Raw genomic sequence first — 20,860 nt, 5'->3', positions numbered from 1 at the left:
GAGTTTTTTGGGTTCATTGAGAACATGGTTGTTGTTCAATAATAAAATTATTCCTCAAAAATACAACTTGCCTAATAATTCTGCACTCCCTGTATATGTTCTGCTTTGTTGCTATGGTGACCTGCTATCTCTGAATGGTACACGGTCTCCTTTTATTTAGAACGAGATTATTCAAGGTTTTCTCACTCGCTGAGCAGCGCTTTCAGGTGCAGCTGCAGGCTTCGGATGGAGGTGTGGAGGGTGTTGAGCTCTCGGCATTTCTCTCTGGCTCGCCCTGTCCTGTCGCAGCCTGTGGTCCTCGGCTGGGTCTCAAAGTGTCTGTGAAAGTCGAAGCTGCGCTGCACTTCGCCGAGACAGCTCGCCAGAGCGTGATGGAGGGGCTCGGTCACGGCGGAGATGGACCGGTAGAGCGGAGGAGGAAGAGGAAGAGGAGAGGAGGCGTCTTCTGTGGGTCTGATTTCCTCAGACTCCTCTACTCGGCTCGGAGAGAGGAGAAGGGCCAGCCGACGGAAACATTCGGAGCTTTGACCGACCCACAGCTGGAACAGCATCTGCATTAAGACAAGCCAATAAACCTGAGATAAATAGCTTCTTTCAGGCGTTCTTGCTTCGATATAACCAACACACTTCCTCTCTTTCTTCAGCACTGCTTCAGGCTTTTGAAAATCAAAAGCCAAAGTGAGGTCAGAGCATGAATAGACTTTCTTGTATCCTAGTTATTTATCGAGCTCTAAAAGGTTGAAGAAAATAAGCGATTTGGCTAAAAGTGTCCGAAAATGTGTCTGAAAATAAACAGGAAACAGAAAGTATATGGCAAAATTCATAATAACGACTGTTTTGGTTAACTGAAATCAGGATTATTTAACAGGGGGAGCAGAGATGTTATCAAAAATCAAAGATTTTTTGAATTTTAGAAAAAGAAACAGACGTCTTTAGGGGGGAAAAAAAAAAACTGTGCTTTTCCTGATTTTTGTGTTTTAATAATGAGTGGAAGCCAAAATTGTAAACGCAATGAGAATTTGATTAACTGCCTTTGACCCTTGGGCTTTACCTTCAAGGCAGGCAGGCTGTAGTCATCCGTAAGCTCCTGGGCCTGCTCGTCTCCCAGGTGTTCGATACCCAGGCCAAGCCCCAGCTCCTTCAGAGGCACCGCGGACACGTAGTTGGTCACATTATCGATCTCAGAGTTCAGAGGGAACGTTGATGGGCATTAAGGACAAGTGATAGAAGTGTGGAAAGTCTCTTTTGCATAAATACATAGAAGTTTATAAATTTCTCATTTTATATAGATCTGTGCGGATCTTTTCGAATAGTTTAAAGAGGTAGCCTTGACTGTCATCAAAGGAAGCTTTGGGATTTCCACCCACACCATCAAAGCCTCAACCTTCAAAGACAATCACATTTCCCTCAGATATGTGACCACGCTTTGATGACAACGATAAATTCAATTATGAGTGCAGTAAAGGACATTCAAATACTGAAGAGAAGAAACTGTCTAAATTCAAGCTCCTAAAAGCTTAAAAATCATGAAAATAAAGAATTCCCTGACAACAGCATCCACTCCCAGTTATCTCAGGTAAAGGATATGCCTTGAGCATGTGACAGGTGGCCCTGCGCGATGCCCTGAAGGCCGAACGCAGCGCCCGGTACAAGGCCTTCCTCAGTCCGATGAGCTGCTGGCCACGTAGCCCCGCCCCCGGCCCCGCCCTGCTAAAGGAGCTGGCCGCACTCACCCTGTCGAGCAAACTTGACAAGTGAAATGTGATACAACTGTGGAGACGTCCCAAAGAGGCAGGGGGGCAACACACAACACTGAACAACACATCACAGAAGACGAGACAAAGACACTGAGACGGGTTAGAAACGCTTTAGTGTCAGAAACAAGCAGGTGTGACAAGAACAGCTACGCAACTCAACACATCATCTTTTCTTAAGTGAATCAATACTTGAGTATTAATCCAAGCTAGCAGCATGTAAATAGCTGTCCAAAGATAACCAAATCCATCCTCCAGCAGCTTTTGTGTAAAAAAAGGTGGAGGCAAAAGAGGACCTCTGCAGGCCTGTTAGTCCTGGTTTATTGCAAAACACTACAATATAGTGATTAGAAGATGAAAATTAGAATATTTTACATATTTTAAACAAAGTTCTAGAAGCCGACGGACAACTTCAGGGAAAAAATAATTAGATAAACATATCACTTATATGGATGGGTTCAAAAATGACTCCACTTGGTCACTTAGGGGTTAAAAAAAGAAAACGCTCATCATCACTGACTCCAGTAAAATGTGGACACAGAGGAGTACACAGAGACATCAGAGGAAAACAATCAAGGCTGTGCATATATGTGTGCCCTTGTAATCCTCTGAAATGACTGTGTGTGATGGGATGCACTACCAGGAGCTCCACACTGTTCTTTCAACTTCCAAGCAGAAAAACCGAGCCGTTCAGAATAAAAGACCTGAAAAAGGGTGCTATCAGCAGGAAGCATCACTGATAAGTCAACCAAATGTCAGGCGCTGATAGTTTACAACTTGTTTTACAGTAAAATGTAGACTGTTCGAAGCGCTGTGAGTAATGTTACAATATTTGCATGTAGCATGTGAGCACATTTGTCAAATCAGCCATAGACATATATACACAAAGATGCCCTTTTATATTAAAAGAGTGCTTATATCTATGATTATTAGCTTCTAGCAGCTAAATAACCACCAGGCACAGTGAACTATGAATTTTTGCCAAAAGGCATTTTGTTTTATATTGTGATGCTGATTGTTTTCCCCTTGTTTATTGACTGTGACATACAGTGCATCATGCCTACAGACAGACAGAGACCACAGTAGGCTAAAAATCAACGATTTACCAAGATAAACACAGAGGATAACTAATGGTTAGGACACAGAATTAGTTTAGCATAAACAGTCAAATATGGGACAACATTCTGTAAATGCCCGCCTTAACTACACTGATCGGTTGATGTGTGGGTGGATGTAAAACAAGCACACTTACAGGGTGAAACCTCTGGAGATGACTTCAGTCTCCTGCACCAGACGCAGGGCTTTTCGGGACAGCCCCGTCAGGGTCTTGCCGTTGTGAACCAGAGTCTGGAGCTGGGTGGCCCTGGTGTGGACAGCTCTCTGCATACGGCCCTGTCTCCACAACGTGACCATCCTCAGTCCCACCCAGCCCAGCAGGGCCAAGCCCCACGGAGCTGCAGCCAGCGACCACAGGCCCCCAGACACGGAACAGAGCCCCAGCAGCACTGAGGCCAGGCCGACCAGCCCGGCCATGTCCCTGAGAGACGAGCACAGGGAGGAATTTTGACCCTGTCAACATTTATATGTACTGAGCCCGGATAAAAGGGCAACAATTTTACATGTCAGTGTTAGATTATTAGAGTTGGGGAGTACGTGGGAGTAAACGGCTGTGTAATGTCTTCTGTGGTTCTGGAGTCACATTAATTAAAGCTATAACGATCATGCACCACATCATCCTGTGTGTGATGCAATTTATATCTGCACTGGATTTTCTCCAGCATCAGCATTCATCAAACATTGTTAAATTCCTGTTTTTGAAGCTCTTTGATGTAAACCTCCCACTAAGATGCTGAATTTTCATGAATCATTAAAAATAATGAACACAGAGGTTCATTCTTGACCTCATAGAGACCTTTTCACTTAAAAGCTTTATGAAACATCAATTTTAGCCAAAAGAATTTTGAACTGTAAGAGCTTCATTGACAAACTAAGACTATTCACCTGTAAAACTTAATAATAGAGACTTTAAATGCAACCAGCTTTCTAAAGACAATAATCCTTATTTATTTTCTGTCAAACTTTAGTGCGGCCCCTCACTTCATCGACCACTTGAAACAACACTCCCCTTAAAGGCCACCTGCCATTTAAGCCAGTTTTCCTATGATTGAAGGTGGCGCTTCTGTGCCAATGAAAGCCTACAGAATAGCTAAGTTTCATATGATAAGAATTTTGGTCAAAAAATTTGACATTTAGTTTTGCAGAAGATATCCAATACCTTGGATGCAAAAAAAGTCATTCAATATTTGTGAAAGGGAGTTCTCGACTGTCTGTTTCAAAGTGGCGTACCATAGGGAGGGCTTGGCGATGAGGCTCGGTCTAGGTAAGGTGTTCGCTCTGCGAGGCGAGCCAGAGGGTGAGGAGCCGAGGGTGAGCAGACTCGGGTCTAAGAGCTCGATCAGCTCCACGTCCTCCTGCAGCAGCACGTCCTGGTCCAGAATGCACCTGACCGAGTACTGGCCGAACATGCAGTCCTGCAGAGGGCAAAAAAAAAAGTTTATTTAAAAAAAACAAAACAAAAACAAACAAAACAAAAAACACGAACTGTAGGCGCTGGTTTCAGTGCCAGTCTTCCTGCACCTACCAGCTTCTGGTCCAGCTTGCGAGATGCTGCCGCCTGGTGAAATGGGCTCCATCTCCATAAGGCCTCAGCCAGTCTCCATAAGCCCTGCATATTACACACAAGGGAAAGGTTTGGATCATTTAGGTCAGGATTCCATTCCAGCTTCATGCAATATTTTATCCCGCCAATAGTAAACAAAAGAATAAAAGTGAAATATCCCACTATGAATCACCTCTATGACTTTTTGTTTGCCAACATATTTATTACATTTTTAAAACAAAACAAACAACTGATAGAAAACCTCAATCAGGACAACAAAGTACACAGCTATTATAATGAAAAAAAGGCTATATTAATTTAAAAAACACAAGAAAAACATCAATAAACAATAAACAACCATTCTCTACTCTCCGATCCAAATACTTCCCTTCAAAAATTTCAAATTTAAGTGTGTCATTCAGTTCAGTGACTCAGATGCACTGGAAACCATTGACCTGCTGGATCACTGCTCTGCACCCACATGTCTTCAGACTGTTTTGGTTTGCTTCGAGTCCCAGAACGAGTGTGCAAACACACTTCCAAAAAAAAAAGGGAAAAAAAAGGAGTATCCCAGGAGACAAAGCCTTTCAGGCAACCACAATAAGTGCAATGTGTGTTTGTGAAACACCCACGAGTCTTTTATATCAGCACCAGGGCACGAAAGCCACACAACCGCTTCACTTTGATGAATTTCTAGTTTAGCGTTTACACTTTCTGCCTCAACAAGACTACCTTTTATCCCTTCAAAATGCAGGCCGGACAGAGGAAAAGGACGGGCTCCTTTGATTCCAGAAATATGAAAAGTTTGTACGCCCTTCATTCGACACAATGCAGACACACTTCTGTTTTATTTCTCGCTTCCTAGGAGCCTGGATTCCTAGCACAGTAAAATATACGATTAACTGAGACGGCGAGCCTCTGGCTTTTTGGTATGTTGTAACGTATTTTTTCATGTGCGGCTAAAACAACAAAAAAACAAATCCAACCCGTGTACTAGTCATGAATGGGATTTTCTTTTCACTAATCTGCTTAGTGTTGCTTAGTGGTATCAGTGAAATGCTTTGTTAAAAAAAACAGGACTCATTTTGAAAGACGTTTTCGGCCTGGAGGCTTTGGTTCTTGTTCTGCTAATGTTACAAAAAAATGAAGGCCAGCCTGGAGATTAGCGTGATAACATTATCTGAAGTCTGCATGTGCTCCAGTTTACAGCAGAAGCAGGGGGTTATTGATCCGACATGGGCAGCCAGGCCACTCTGACCCTTTTTCTCTGGGGATGAAAAGAAAAAAATCCAAAGTGTTATTAGTCTAAAGGCTGCGGTCGTATTGATTACTGATCAGAGAGTGAGTCTAACCCATCACCATGTGTGCTGCCAGTGTGGACCACAACTCTGTTCACTCTGGTGTGGAAAGTATAATGAACACCTGAAATACCTATGGCTTCTGCATTAACAGCAACATGTAGTTCTCAGGTTACAGTGCAGGGTTTTCAGCTACGATGTACCTGTGGTGCAGATTTAACACAGAAGCATAAATGCACTGTTGACTGTCTCCGTGGCTGTGAGTCAGCTGCCTCCAAACGTGCTGCGTTTGCAACTTCTTAAATATTCTCCAGACAAGCAACCTCCATATAACAGCGATTAAAAACACAAAACAAATTCTGAATATAGTAAAACCAAAACCAAAACTAAAGATTTCCAACAATATAAGAACAAAGCTGAAATGACCAATCTAACTGAAGGTCAACTCAAAGCAAGCCAAATGAAACTGAAAGAAAAGCTCATTTGAAAATGCAAAATTATAACAACTCTGGAAACACAGAAATAGATCAACCATTTAAACTGAGAAAATGTTTTTAAGAAGTTGGGACAGAGCTGTGTTTACCACTGTGCAGCATTCCCTCTTCTTTTAAAAACAGTCTGTAAACATCTGGGAACTAAAGAGAGCAGCTGCTGGATTTTTGGGGGAGGAATGTTGTCCTGTTCTTGTCTGATAGATGATTCTAGCTGCTCAACAATCCTGGGTCTTCTTCTGGGTATTTTTCCCTTCACGATGCTCCAGAAGATCTGGATTACAGGCAGACTAGTTCAGCACTGTGACGCTTCTACTATGATGCCATAGTGTTGTAACAGCTGCAGTATGTGGCTCAGCATTGTCTTGCTGAAATATGAAAGGCCTTCCATGAAACAGACTGGAACTTGGTGAACTTCTTTAATAAGAAACTCTGCCTTACTCAGATGCTCTTTCTCATTCCCAGCCATGTCACTGACCTGTTGCCAATGAACTGAATTATTTGCAAAATGTTCCTCAAGCTGTTTCTTTTTAGTACAACTTCCTTTTCTAGCCTTTTGTTGCCCCCATCTCAACATTTTGACACATGTTGCTGTCATCAAAATTTTAAATTACTTTATTTTTCCTAAAATGTTCAATTTTCAAGGTTTAAACATTAGATGTGCTATCAATGTTCTACTGTGAATAAAAAAGGCTTTATGAGATTTTACAGCACCCAACTTTTTTAGAACTGGGGTTGTATTTGGACCTATAATTAAAGTAAGGAAGCACAGTAAAGCAGTAGCTGAGAGGGAAGCATTATTCATTCATCAGTAGTGTAACTTCGGGAATAATGCCACCTCAAAAACCAAATAAACAAACAGCTTATTTTTCAGAATCTTTAAACACGCTGTGCGTTTACCCCGTGTTAGGGTCAGGATTTTACTGTAATGAGATCTGTCTATGTGGTCGAATCGTTTTTGCTTGAGCTCCAGCTTTATCTGGACTCCAGGAAACGGATCACGGTGGAACAACCAAAAAGCTTTCCTGCCTGATCTGAGTCCCTCATCCTCCTTGACTCCTTAGAACAACAGTGCACAGCAGGGAGGAAGCATGACACATACGGAAAGTTCCTGAACACCATTTCCCATTTCAGGAGGAGGGGAGGCCGAGTCATGTTGTCCTGAGCTTCCCATCCTCAGACTGAATCACAGGCCGCTTCAAACCGCAGACGTTTACGGTTAGCATGATGAAAGTACCATTAAAAATTCAGGAGTTTAAATCTTTTAATTGCAGGGGAAAAAAAGCATGTAGCACACATGTGATCATCAGCACACACACACAGGCTGTAAACGGACGCTCACAGAGGCAGGAATTACGTCAGGCGGAAAGCAGCATGTCGGTAATCGTATTCAGGCGTTCTCTTCTGAGAATCAGAGCAGCAGCAGGGAGAGAAAAATATGCCTGAATCAGTGTGCAGAAAGCCCTGCTCTCAATGTCTGTCCAAAGTGAAACATATAAACACAACTCACGCAACCGCTGTCTGTGGACGACTGCATGTCAATGTGTGTGAGGAGTCAATATCCAGATCAATTACTTTCTGCCTGACTGCACAATTGTGCACACATGCTGCCCACTCAGGGCTGCAGAAAACATGGTTAGAGCAATAACCTAACCTGGTGAGGGCTTGTTTGACAATGAAGAAGATGTTTTATATGACCTAAAACTTAATGTGCAGCCTATCTGAGCTCTAACAGAGAGCTGGTGTCAGAAACTGATCCACGTAAAGCACGCTGCAGTGTTTGGCTCGTAACATGTTCTGAAGGGGCAAACAGATTTTTCTCAGTATTTCTTTTTCGGCTCCATTGTTATTAATGTTAATAAGGATATTGTTAAATCTTATTGCTATTGCTATTTTTTCAGTAATTACAGGCAAATAAATGGACAGGTTCCACCATCTGAACAGTTTATATCTAATAAAAAAAGTAACCTTTTAATACCTTAAAGATCTTAACTTTTTTCTCATTTTTCACTATTTTCAGACACTTTATAGACCAATGAATAAATGAAATGATCCAAAAATAAAACAAGAAATATTATTGTTATTATTCATTTATGTAACAGATTTAATATATATGTAATTTCTTGTGTTTTATGTAATGTATTTTCTTTCTATGGATCATGATTATGCAATAAAGATTAACTGACTGTAAGGTCGGAGCTGGATGTCAAGCAGTCTCTTGCTTATAAATTTATTTTAAGCTGAATCTGTGTTCCATTCACTCAACCGTGTAACAAATTTTTGTTTAACAAATGGCCAGAAGTGAGATTACAAAAGCACAGACAACTGTTAATTTGTGCATTTATTTCATTTTCAGACATTTTATAGACCAATCAACCAGGTAAATAATCCACAAAAAAGAAATTAAGAATTATTCCTAAACTCAAATATCCTATTTTAAAACTAACTTAACATTGGATTTTAGTCTGACTTTAAGATTTTTTCCACAGAGGAATAACGCAAAACTGTTTTTTATACATTTTAAACAAACTAATTATGTTCTTCAGCTAACAAACACATTGCTTCAAAGATCCCTGTGGTTTTTCCCCCACCCTTTTTGAAGAACGAATAACTGCTTTTATGTTCTTTGTCACTCATGGATAGTGTTTTGTTAATAACAAGTTCTATCTACAAAGCCTTTTATTGTATTTTAAGATCATGTCTTTGTCTGGTTTGTGTGTCACTTGGGAGCAATGTGTTAGAAGTTGGATTTAGATCAAGTGGTTGGTAGTGTGTCGTTTCTGGGAGAGGATGTGGGGAACTCACTGAGGTTTTCTGTGGGTCTCCACCGGGAGAGGTGAGGTCTCCCTCTTGCTCGCCATATTCCTCCTCCTGTGATGCTGTCGGACATGCCTCAAAGTCTGTGTGCCCTAGATCCTGCAGATACTGGAAAAGAGGAGAATTCTGCAAAGAGAGAAAGAAAGAGACCGGTTAAGGAGGAGGGGGGAAATTGCATAAAACAGAGCCGGACGGATGAAGACTGGGAGAAGGAGAGGAAATGTGATGATTAGATTAATCAACTGGATTCAGGGTGATCTGACACTCATCCCGATTTTTGTCCCAGTTTGTCTTGCCGTGAATAAAAAGACGAGGGAAAGGCAGAGACTTTCCCTCAGCTGAGTCTCCACCCTCTCTCCCATGCACCTTCTTCTCTACTCTGGGAGGATGTGAATCTGGAAACCATCTCACACTCACACAGATGTCAGCAGGCACCTAGTTCTTCTCTCCTCAAGTCTAAGCACAAGGTGTCATGTTATAATCCTTTCCTGTCAGAGAGGTATAAACAGAGGTATTGCTGCCTGCTTTAAGAAAGCTCAGAAGCAAATCAGCCATGCAGAAAGCAGAAAAATATCCCCCTGCTAAAATTTTCCCAAACGATGTCTGACCCAGTTCTCCCCAGCTGCTCCTCTGCTGCAGCTCTGATAAGCCAACATAAAAACGCATATAGCACCAGCCTGCACAGACGGTTAAACAAATATTAACTGCCACTCACATGCATGGTCACACGAAGTCGCAGCTCATGTTGTCATCATCCTGGATGCAGAGGTGTGTGTGTCATTTTTCAGAACCGACGCATTGGACGTGGTCATCCCCACCCCACCTCTTAGTAGTGATGAAACACCAACAAACAATGCGCACAACTAGCCCGGCTCAGCCCCTTCTCATGACCATCAAAGCTCCTTGGCAGGAACACGGTTAAGCAGCCAGCCAAATATGTGGAAATGCTTAGGATTGGCAGTGCATGGCAACGGGGCAAACGGCAGGACTGATAGCTAGCTCGGCTAGCTAATGAACTGGGCTCGTAGCTCCTATATTTAGTACAGAACTCGAGCGGTATGACAAAGCATCGGTTGCAAGTTTTGCTAATAAACAGGGGTGGTAATACGTACCTCAAACACCACATCTTCATCAAACTCCTCAGTCATTGCTCTCCGCCATCAACACGCAGCCCGTTTAGCATTCTGAAGTTGTAGGCAACAGTAATCAGGGTAGGAGCAGCGGCTGAGAAGTTAGTTGTTAGCCGGTTGCTAAAGCTCGCCTACAACTTCCATAATGCCTCTGTGTCTTCCAAACGCCGAAAACGAACGTTCGGCTCGATACGCTTTAGAGAGCCTCAGGTGGTCACGAGCGGTAGTGTGGTTTCCCATCCGTTAATGCAAGGGGGCACAGGAGAGTGAAGTTTTCGAAAATTAGCGCGCAAAAAAACGGAAGTTATCTTCAAAATAAAATGCTTCATGTTTTTAACACTGTAGAGTGCTAAGATTTTAAGTAAAACAACTGCAATTGCGATATATTTCAATGGACTCGTATGTTTGAAGACAATGTGCTAACATACACGCTTTACTTCACAATTTAATTTTCTATACGTCTTCTTTGAAATGTAATGTATTTTGTAAATTAGGACCGGAAATCTGTTGTTTGCTATGTCCAATTTTAGATTTACACAGTTGGAGGAAAAGCACCGTGGCTGAAAACTTGGAAAAATGGGAAAAGTAGCAGGCGTTAAGACTTTATCCGCGCATCCGCTGGCGAGATAAGGAACCACAGAGATGTATCTGCATGTTTCACCCACGGAGCGGATTTCACGCTGACAATAATGTCGAAGGAGGAAAAAACGCAGATTTCCTCGCAATTCCATTGAAAGTAAATTTACTCATGGAGAGAGGAGCAAGTCGGGAGTCATGAGCACAGGTTTGTGTCGTGGGGGAGCTGAAAAAAATCTGCTTTGCAAGCGTATTTTGTGGCAATAAAAGTACATGTAATGTCTTTTAGTTTTATTCGTGATACTTTTTCAGATAGAAATGGTCAATTTCCACGCTGTAGCTGTCGGTAGCACCACTCTATTTTTATCCAGCCAGAGTTAATTACAGTTTTTCTTAATAACAGCTTCCAAAAAGACATAAAAGTGAACTGTTCCGACCTCAGTTTGAGTGCTTTGTAAAAACTCAGTGGAAAAACAGCAGTTTCTTTTTGTTATCTAAACCTCTGTTGCAGCTGGAGGGGGTTAAATCCTTTGTCTCAAAACATCTGTCCTGCTGTTCCTGAAACATGTCGGACTTAATATCAAGCTGCAGCCCAAACATTTCACGAAAAGCAGCAAACATGTCTCTGGATGAAAGTCTTTTCATTTTATTTGGGGGTTATACTTTTTAAACGTTTTAATAAATATGCCCGGCGTTGCCTTATAGAACTAAACATAACACCAGATTCCGTTTTAAAACATGCGAATTTAAAGTTGCTTCTTTAATAAATATGGTTGTGTGTCTTCCAGAGTGTAGTTTATGACTTTACATGCTGTTGTTGCATACGCTGACAGATTCGGCTCATAGATAAAACAGAAAGAAACAATAAAATTAAAAGTTGTGTATCCACACTCTTCTTACCAACACCGCCATCCATCGTGGGGTTTTTCTTAAGTTTGGGTGAAGCACTTCGCAAAGTGTACGCTTACTAACGTGAAGTGTGCGCCGAATTGAAGGGTGGTTCTCGGTGATCAGGAAAAAAATCAATCACTATTTATTAGTAGTTATTACTGGTTGCAGTCACAGTGAATTAATGTTTTGCGATGTTTTTGAAGGGAATTTGGTTGGAGTCAGGCTTTCAGCTGCAACCGGAGAGCGGTTTTCGATCGTTGGCCTTTTCCGAAACATCCGCTCGATGACTCGACTTCTCGTGGTGTCGGCCAGCCAACAGTTTGAACCAATAGAGTGGAAAATATAGCCTACAATCCGAAACCAGGGTTTTTTTTTTTAAATTAACGACTATACTTTTTTTTTTTTCTATTTTAACCTTTATTTAATCAGATTATTTCCTAATAGGATTAGGAATGCTAAGCAAGGATTTTTTTCAGGAAAACAAACTGTCATGAAGAAGAATAGGAAATGCTCTTGAGTGCACAGGTCTATCGACAAATAAGAATAAACTGTGACTTATTTAAGGACAAATTGGACCAAGAAGAGATAATACAGTAAACGCCAAGGTTATTATAGTGAACTGATACAACATTAAACAACAACACTGAACATTTTCAATCAGAAATATAAACTGAACTGATAGAGAAATAAATAAAAGATTTCAGAATTATCAGAAAATGCAAACTATGCAAAGAAATCTGGTCCAGCCATACCAAATATGTCAGAAATTAAGCATGTTTGAATCAAATAATCTAGATTTGCTGCCACCTTCAAACATTAGATACGTCAGTTCACACTCATGAGTAAATACTTTGTTATAACGGGGAAGATGGTGCAAAATAGTTGAAAATTACTCATTTCCTATCTTCGCCCTGTCAGTGACTTTGTGACCTGAGCTTGCCTGTGCTTACATTAGAGGAGGCATGGCTTTTGTGTCTGACACTCCCTCTCTTTCTAACACACAGGTGTAAAGAAGCCTCCATTAGCTCCCAAACCTAAACTCCCCGTCACTACCAAACCTTCACCCCCGCCCGTCGCTCCCAAACCGGGACTCATTTGCCAGCCTTTGGCGGTCTCCCAGCCCTCCCCTTCCACTCTGAAGAGGGCAAAACCGGCTGTTGCCCCCAAACCATGCATCCCCAAATACTCTGTTGCCTCTTCTCCCCTGGTTTCACCCCCGCCGCCACCCAAGCCTGCTGAACTGCTTATCCCATCTCAGGAACAGCAGGAGGCTTTTGATGATGGCCTCAATCTTCTCAACTCCAAAAACGGGATATTATCTGAGGCTAGCAGACGTGAATCGGATTACATCATTCCCACCTGCTCCTGTGGGCTCCGGGACTGTGCACAGTGTCAGCCCCTGGAAAATGGGAGCACATCTGAGGCTGGGGGACATTCACACAAAGAGCTGTTAGAGAATGGTGTTTCCAAAGAGGGGTTCGTGGGGTCAAAGCCACGAAAGGGTGGAGAAAATCAAGAGGAAGATAAGGGTGAAAGTGTGCAGATTAGCAAAAAGCCCAGGGGTAAACCTCAGAGACAGAAACACCTTGATAGGGGACCGGTAAGCAAGGAGGTACAGAGGACTAAGGAGCAGGAAGTAACTTTAAAAAATCAAGAAAGCCCTGCTGCTGAGCTCGATGTCTCTAAAGTATCGACGGAGGCCCAAAACACACACTTGAAGTCAGCCTGTGATGTCATAGGTGGCATCATTGTCTTCTCAAGCATCTCTCCTCTTGAATTGCCTACAGAGTACTCTGAAAGCAGCAACACTGTCAGCAGAGTGTCTCCTACCCAGTCACACCCTGATCTGCAGGTCCCCGCTGCTCCTAGCAAGCCTCTCCCAGTCCCTCAGCCTCGTAAACTTAAAAAGCCGGCCTTGGTGAGGCAGGATGGTCTGGAGGGTGGTGCTCAGGAGCAGTTTGTGGAGGAGCAGAAACAAAGAACTGAGATGAAGGAAGCTGAGGGGAAACTAGCTGCTCTGTCTCTCAGTACAGAGAGCGAGGAGCTCAAACCGGATGCGTGTGATGACAGTTCACCCCCAAAAGACTCAGGTTTAGGAGACGATGAGGCTGACGCGCCTGTCCCGCCTCCTCGGCAAACCTCTCTGTCACCTCATCTCCACAGGTCATTTCGCATAAACCCCAATCTTAACAAAAACAACTCCCACTCCTTAGACCTACTCTCACAGCCCGACTCTGTCAGCCACAGTAAAGAGGGTGAGGCGCGCCGGGCCGAGGAAGATGAGGAGGATGGGTACGGCGACTTTGAGCGGTACCCCATCAGTCATAGCCTCCCTAAACAGATCAAACTCAGCTGTCACCCTCCTCTGGCGAACGACAGGAAAGCCTTCTCCGCTGAGGAGGAACAGTCGCCGAGGGCACCGCCAAGAAAACCGCAGAGACACAGCCTGCCCGCACCTCCTCCACCCTCCATCTGCCCTCCTGCACCTCCACATGCTAACACCCCAATGAGGGAGCTGCCCGCTCCTCCTCAGGAGAAAACAAGCTGGCGCTTCTCGCGACCCTACGTGACCTTCTTCAGCCGACAGATCCCCACCAGGAGCAGCGTGCCGCCTAAGAGTCGAGCCCCGGTGCTGGGGTGCAAGCAGAGGGCGCAGTCTTTCTCTGCAGCTGACCTGGCAACCCGGGCCAACTCTCCAAAGAGGAGCCTCTCTTTCCGGAAGCTGCTGGAACTCCGGCTGTCAGTGAAGATGCTGCCAAAGCTGCTTGCCAAGGGAGGGCAGTCCCTGGACTGCACCAGCGTCGAGTCAAACCGGGGCAAGAGGAGCCTGGAGAGGCCCAGTAGCTGCATAGGGGAGGCTGATATTTGCGGAGAAGGCATAGAAGGCTTGGCGGAGTATGAGAACGTCCCGCTCTATGAGGAAATCCCGGAATACATGAATCTGCCGTTTCACAGTGCCAGGCTGGGCTGGCCTCATGACCCAGATGCAGCTGATGCAGACATCTACGAGGTGCAGGATCCATACCACAGATGTCAGGAACATGAGTATGAGAGGTACGCTGCTTTGTTAATCAATTTTTTCTCAGCTATTTGAGTTGATAGAAGCAGTTTAAGAGAGAGTCAGAAAGGTGGAGGGAGAAGGAGTCGGGGTGGTGACACAGTTGTTTTTCTGTTTATCTTTTTATCTCTTGTATACTGATTTTGTTGATAGCCAATCACTGCTGCCAATCTCAGTCTGCATGCTCTTTAAAAAGATTTTTTAAATCTCAAGAGTCAGATTTTCCTGGTTCACTGGAGTTTAGGGATCAAACCCAAGCCACTGCAGAGGACTCGGACTCAGTACACACTCTAACAAGTGAGCCTCATGACCGTTTATTTCTGATTCTGGTCATTTGGGGGATTTATTTTAGAAGGATTAAAGTAGGTTCATCCTCAGCAGTTTAGCTCTTCTAGCCCTCAGGAGGGCTGGTTAAGATCCTAAAGCACGGAGGATGAAAAGCTACTAATTTATCTTGTTATTCCTAATATCTTTGCTGTATTTATTCAGATGACAAAAACGTGGTTGTTTATAAATGATTAACAACAGAATGATATAGGGTTAGGGTTAATTTAATTATTAACCAGTGAAATCAGTACATGTATTGATTTCTTTGGTCAGTAATGTAAGGTCTCCAATTATAATACAAACTGTGTACTCCTGGATTCATATCTTTGCTTTCAATTTCAATTTACCTGCAGGCTGACGGCAGCACTTTGACACATTTAAACTCAGACTGCTGCCATCACAGTATTTTGTTTATATTTTTAAAAACTATCTATTTGTATTTTTACTCAATACAGGAATGATTAACAACACCCACAAAACATTTTAAATAAAACAGAATTTTCCATAAAATGCAGCAGCTCTGTTATGCTTTATGTCTGTGACATTTCTTTACTCCTAATTCTTCATCCTGTATTTAGCGGTGACTTGTACAAAAATCATGTTGTGGATACAGATTTTGGTGAAGTTACATACATGACATGTGAAATAAATGCAACCAGAGAACATAACATCTCATTCGTACTAGGATAGTGAAATTAACATAACATAGAGGAAAATCATAAGAATTGGGATTTAATACAATCTTTTTTTAAAACTGTAGAGATGCTAATAATCGCTGTGTGTGTGATGATGCTTGTGAAAAGTTTCATTCAGACTAGCTCAAGCGTTAACTACTTTCAGGACCTCCCCAAGGACATGCCCACGTGTTTTAGGTCCTGAACCTAAAAAATGTATAAATCTATTTACAGCTTTATAAAAACTTTATCAAGTCTTATCATGTTTGGAAAATGAATTCATTGTAATTGTACAAAAACCGTACAAGAAATGGTTACACGGTTATATAAGATCAAATGTACATTATTGATGGGATATCAATATTTAATTGGAAAATATCAGTGCTGTCAGTGTTAATCTCGTTAAAATGACATTAACGCCATAATTTATTTAACCACATTAACACGGCAAATCTCCATTAGCGAGTTAACGTGGATCGCCCCGTGCGTTAACGCGTCAACGTGTTAGCGCCATGCAGCTCATCGCATGCAGAAGTAGGTGGTCTCAGACTAAAATTCTTATTAGTTTTTTTTTAACTGTGAAATATTAGGTTCACAATCACATTCAATAGAAAAGCAGAAAGTTCTAAGTATTTATCTCTATTGATTAAAATAATTTTTTTAATCCTCTTTTTTTCTATTAGCTCTTTTTTCCTCTCTTTCATGATCTTTCTGAAGTGATACTGCAGAGAAAAGATGTTTTATAGTGTGAGATAAGAAGGGCATCTTTATACCAGGAACAATGGCATGCTTTTCTTTGTCCATGTGGGAAAAAAGGACCTGCAAATTGATGTAGGCCGAGCTTTTATTACTGTCCTGTAATACCAGGTGAGCCACAGCTTCATTGCATGAACCGCCAGTGTGCAACAGGTTGGACAGGTGAAACGAGCGATTTGTGTTCAAGAGCATGTGAAAGTCAGCCTTTGAGGCAGTCAGACATTGAATTTGAATAGAGCATTGATGTGCAGCAGGTCAGGCTGTTTTCCTGTGGGTTATTTTCAGTGGCCAGGGCAGGAAATGTCTGAGAATCGCAGAAACGCCACACAGCTCTCTAGAACAGGGAAAATAAACCTCTAGCAACCGCCAGCCTCCTTTCTCCTCCTCTGCCTGCCCGCCCTCGCACCATGTTTAGCCTCTTCTTAACCTCATCACTCCATTTTTCTCCTTTGCTTGGCTGAGTTTGTTCTCATGCTGAGTACATGCTAAATAATTTCACACTCATGGAAAAGCAGAGTTTGCAAAAAGAACCACATAAGAGATGTTTTAAAGAGAAGTATTTATGTAATAAGAAGTATAAAAAATGAAAACGGTAGACAAATATGGGACATGATTTATTGTGGGAAGATTAACAGCTAGGGACTAAATTATGACAAAATGCCCTCGAGCAAGTTTGCAGTTCTGGACAAAACTTTACATGCATTCAGCATTGGTGTAAATGTCATGGTAATTTGGGCTTTTAGTTATTTATTTGAACTATTCTTTTTCCACAGTGGAATGTTAGTACAGTAAGCATCTTCAATGAATTTAAAAAACAAGAATTAGGTGCACAAGTTTGAATTTAATTTTAGATTTTCTCTAATCAGCTTTTGGTATAATTCCGGTTGGATATTTCGCCACTCCTCTTGGTAAATTTTTCGTAGAGTTTGTTTAAGATGGTTGGTTTCCTGGCGCAAACCTGGCTTTTAAGGATATGCAAAACATTTTCAGTAGTGTTGAGGTTAAGGCTTTGGGAAAGCCTTTGTTTGTGGGATTGGTGTCCAGGTTTCCATTGTCTGGCTGTTGATCTGAGGTGAACTTAAATAATTTGGAAGTAGTCCTTCTCCGTAATTCCATCCAGTGGAAATGTAGCTGGGTAATTATGTCATTGGCATCGGTGAGCCACTGTCAATATGTGACATATTGAAATCGCGTTTGAATTTCCGCTTGTTTTTTGCTTTCACTTTGCAATCGCGCGAACTGTGAACTGAGAGCGACAGCACTGATTGGTGAGTGACGATAATTTGCGCACCAATTCCTCTGACATCGTCTTATCAATCGTTAGCTTACTGTGCAAACATGAAAAGTGAAATCTCCCGCAGCTTAAACATGTGAGAGGTTGATCGCGCAGAGAATCACTGACCGCTATGTGAGTGCGTGTGTAAAAGCAGCAGAATATATATTTCAGTTCTGCTGAGCCAAATAAGACAGGTCAGGGTGAAGAAGTGACAGCCAAAGAAAAGCTTACCACAAAACGGAAAAGTTATGACAAATCAGACTATAAGGCAAAAAGAAAGTGCAGCTTTATGGTTTCATGGACAAAAGAATTTCTGTGGCTGCGATATGACGAGCTAAATAACCAGGGCTGCACATAAGTGGTTCGCAGGTGCGCATTTGCTGTCAAAATAAAAAACGCTCACAAGATGAGAAGTTGCAACGCGTGTTTGCGTACATAAGATTTTCTGGAGGAGGACAGACATTTGTTTAGAACTCTTAAAGATGTCGAAGAAGCTCCTTTAAGCAATCACTTTGGTGTTCCTCCACCTCCAAAGAAATGTCATAAGGAGTCCGAACCACAAAAGAAGCGCGTATTCTCGGAAAAGTGGTTGCAGGAGGTGAGCTGGCTTCAAACAAATGATGAACGCACAGAGATGTCGAATGTGCCGTGAAAATCCCACTCTAGCGGACAAAAACACTGCCTTTTATATGGACGCAAACGCGCGTTGCAACTTCTTATCTGGTGCACGTCTTTTATTTTGACAGCGAATGCGCACATGCGGACCACTTATGTGCACCCGTGTAAATAACATAATGTTCTGCCGGGTGTGTTGTTGGTTAAAACATCAATCAAAAAATTGCTCTCTTTTTTATTCGGGCTACTTAAATTTATTTTGGGCTACCAAAAACTGAAGAGTCCCTGCCCGAAGGGCTACCAGGGATTTTGAAATTTTGCGAGCCCTGTAACCTCTAGATCACAACCATTAAAATGACGACTGTAGGACAGGGTCCTCAGCATATATCATGTCATTGGGACCACATTTTCTAAAATGTGATTGCTTTTAGGGTGTCATTAGCCTTGATAACTTATAAACTTCATGTGTTTTTAAAGGAAAAATCAGGATGAGCTGATTGTCATCTGTGAATAAATTGTGCTAATTGGTAAAATGCTCAACAATCTAGCTAGACATATATATAAAAAAAACATAAAACAGGGGTCCCAGAATTGAGCCCTGTGGGACACCACAGGACAAAGTAATTAGAGTCTCCAACAGAGGCAATGAGCCTTTTATATAAGCCCTTTATCCAGGCCTTGTGCCTGTTTCCTCTGTTCATACAGGTGATCATGTCAGGACACCTTAGCTAACGCTGAGGTAAACTGTTGTGAAAGTGGTCTTCTAAACAATTAAGATGTGCTCTGCGTCTTAATTCTGTCTGGTATGCAGAGCAGTCTGCCGGGTGTTTGTGTGTCAGAGAGGAAAAAAGAGGGAGCGAGTGAATCTGTAGTGTTTCCCAGGCATCCGAGCCTGTTAAGTTTATGTAAGTAGCCCCGGGCTGTAAACAAGTGGCGCTCTGTGCCTGACCCAGTATTCTGGAGCGCTCGACTACAGAGAAAGCATAAGGGAGAGAAAAGCAGACAAAGAAGGAGGTAGAGTCAGTGGGAATTGAAATTTAGGTAACAGAGACACATAGGAAAAGCAAGGAAGTGGGCAGAGTGGGCTATTCGTGGTGGGAGTGAAGGGAGATACCCATTTATTTTCATACCCCACACCCCAACGTCCACAAGACTCTGCACAAAGATTAGGATAGGAACTGACAGCAGGACATGGAGGATGAGACAAAATCAGGACGCTTTAAATCCTTCTGTTCTGAAGTCTCAGACAGGTTAATTCTACAGAAGAGACTGCGAGAGCCAGATCAAAACATTAGCAGCACAAACACATGTTGCTGCTTGTGCCTGGCACACAGCGCTGTTTGTGGGAAGACCCGAGCCAGCATGTTGTTTCATTGATGGCCGTAGGGCTGATAAAAGTGCAATGAAGAGAAAGACAGGTCTCAAAAGTATAATCACTTTTCAAATGCACATTATGTACAGCTGGGTGTTATAGAGGTAGGTCCGGGCAATTAATCATCTCTAGTTTTGGCCAAAATGACTAAAAGGGAGTCTTAAGATAAAGTAAACTCTCAAGGTTTTGTAGTTGAAATCATGGAACAAGTATTACTCAGTTCTTTTTTAACAGAGGACTGCTCAGGGAAACACCAGATTCTCCACGATACAATATTATCAAAGTACCTTACTCATAATAATATTATTTCAATTTTCAGCATTTTGCAGAGTGGAGTATTCCAATAATGTATCTTGTGATTTATCACCTTTTTCTAACTGAAAGTTATGTCCTCAAACTTGTTCACTATCTGTTTTATCCAATAAGATAAAGATTCTGTGAGTTTGTCAATCATACCAATACTGTCAATAAAACCTGCTATATGAAGGAGTCAGTCTGCAATTTAATATGGTCAAGTTGGTAATTACATGCAATCTTTTTCTGATAATACAGCAATTAATTGTGATAAACTATTGAAAATCACATATTTCTTGCTGTGTACATAGCCAGAAATTCACATTTAACTATTACATTTATACTCAGTAACCTTCTTGTTCAATAGGTTGATTGTAGTCATTTGAAGTCATTTTGCAACTGTTTGCAGAAGGGTTCCCTCTAATCAGGTGACCTGTGCAATTGTGAGTGTGCAACACGCTCAAAGCTCTGGGCAACCATTTAATCACTACAGGTTGCAATCAGTTGCAGAGTGTAAAAAAAATCACTACAATCACCAGGTAGCCAACTTTTTTTTTTTGTAGATGCAAGGAGGTTGCTGTCCAATTTATGTTTGCTCTGATTTAGGAGGTGGCTTTCTCAAAAAGTGTTTCCAGTTATGTATGTTTTTGTGGCTCAGGGTTTTCTCAGGATGGTGGTGCAGGAGATTGGCTCTATGTTCATAGTATTCCCAGAGTATTTTCATTTTTTAATAAAATATTCCGATTTGGTGTCCATGTATCGATAAAATATCACAATACTATGCTGTATCGACTATGAACTAGTCTGATTTTGGGATTGTGCAATAGTTGGCTGTCAGCTTTGTTTCTCTGTTGCTTGCAGACGAGCGTTTG

General features: G+C 42.1%; 2 protein-coding genes across 4 annotated transcripts in view; one reads left to right on the top strand and one right to left on the bottom strand.

Moving 5' to 3' along the window:
• The window catches only part of vezt (vezatin, adherens junctions transmembrane protein), a 14,724-nt gene extending 4,308 nt beyond the window's left edge, over positions 1–10,416 (bottom strand). The window contains exons 1-8 of one of the 3 annotated variants that reach the window (XM_005747241.1): positions 10,132–10,416; positions 9,008–9,145; positions 4,396–4,479; positions 4,101–4,285; positions 3,007–3,291; positions 1,588–1,746; positions 1,052–1,199; positions 187–551 (exon numbers count right to left, since the gene is read on the bottom strand). In XM_005747241.1, the coding sequence (XP_005747298.1) occupies positions 187–551; positions 1,052–1,199; positions 1,588–1,746; positions 3,007–3,291; positions 4,101–4,285; positions 4,396–4,479; positions 9,008–9,145; positions 10,132–10,167 (1,400 nt within the window). In that variant the 5' untranslated portion in view covers positions 10,168–10,416. Of the gene's footprint in view, positions 1–186; positions 552–1,051; positions 1,200–1,587; positions 1,747–3,006; positions 3,292–4,100; positions 4,286–4,395; positions 4,480–9,007; positions 9,146–9,734; positions 10,025–10,131 lie in introns of those variants that run through there. The other 2 variants (XM_005747242.1, XM_005747243.2) reach the window with 2 other exon arrangements.
• Positions 10,417–10,677: 261 nt separating this feature from the next.
• Positions 10,678–20,860, top strand: part of fgd6 (FYVE, RhoGEF and PH domain containing 6) — a 34,435-nt gene continuing 24,252 nt past the window's right edge. The window contains exons 1-2 of the mRNA XM_005747240.1: positions 10,678–10,933; positions 12,621–14,670. Coding sequence (XP_005747297.1) covers positions 10,924–10,933; positions 12,621–14,670 — 2,060 coding nt within the window. The 5' untranslated portion in view covers positions 10,678–10,923. The remainder of the gene's footprint in view (positions 10,934–12,620; positions 14,671–20,860) is intronic.

This window comes from Pundamilia nyererei, unplaced genomic scaffold, assembly GCF_000239375.1.
Source record: "Pundamilia nyererei isolate P.nyererei 1_Seehausen unplaced genomic scaffold, PunNye1.0 scaffold00192, whole genome shotgun sequence".
Taxonomy (NCBI): Eukaryota; Metazoa; Chordata; class Actinopteri; order Cichliformes; family Cichlidae; genus Pundamilia; species Pundamilia nyererei.
Note: the sequence above shows the minus strand (reverse complement) of the source record. Positions and strands in the feature narration are given on the sequence as shown.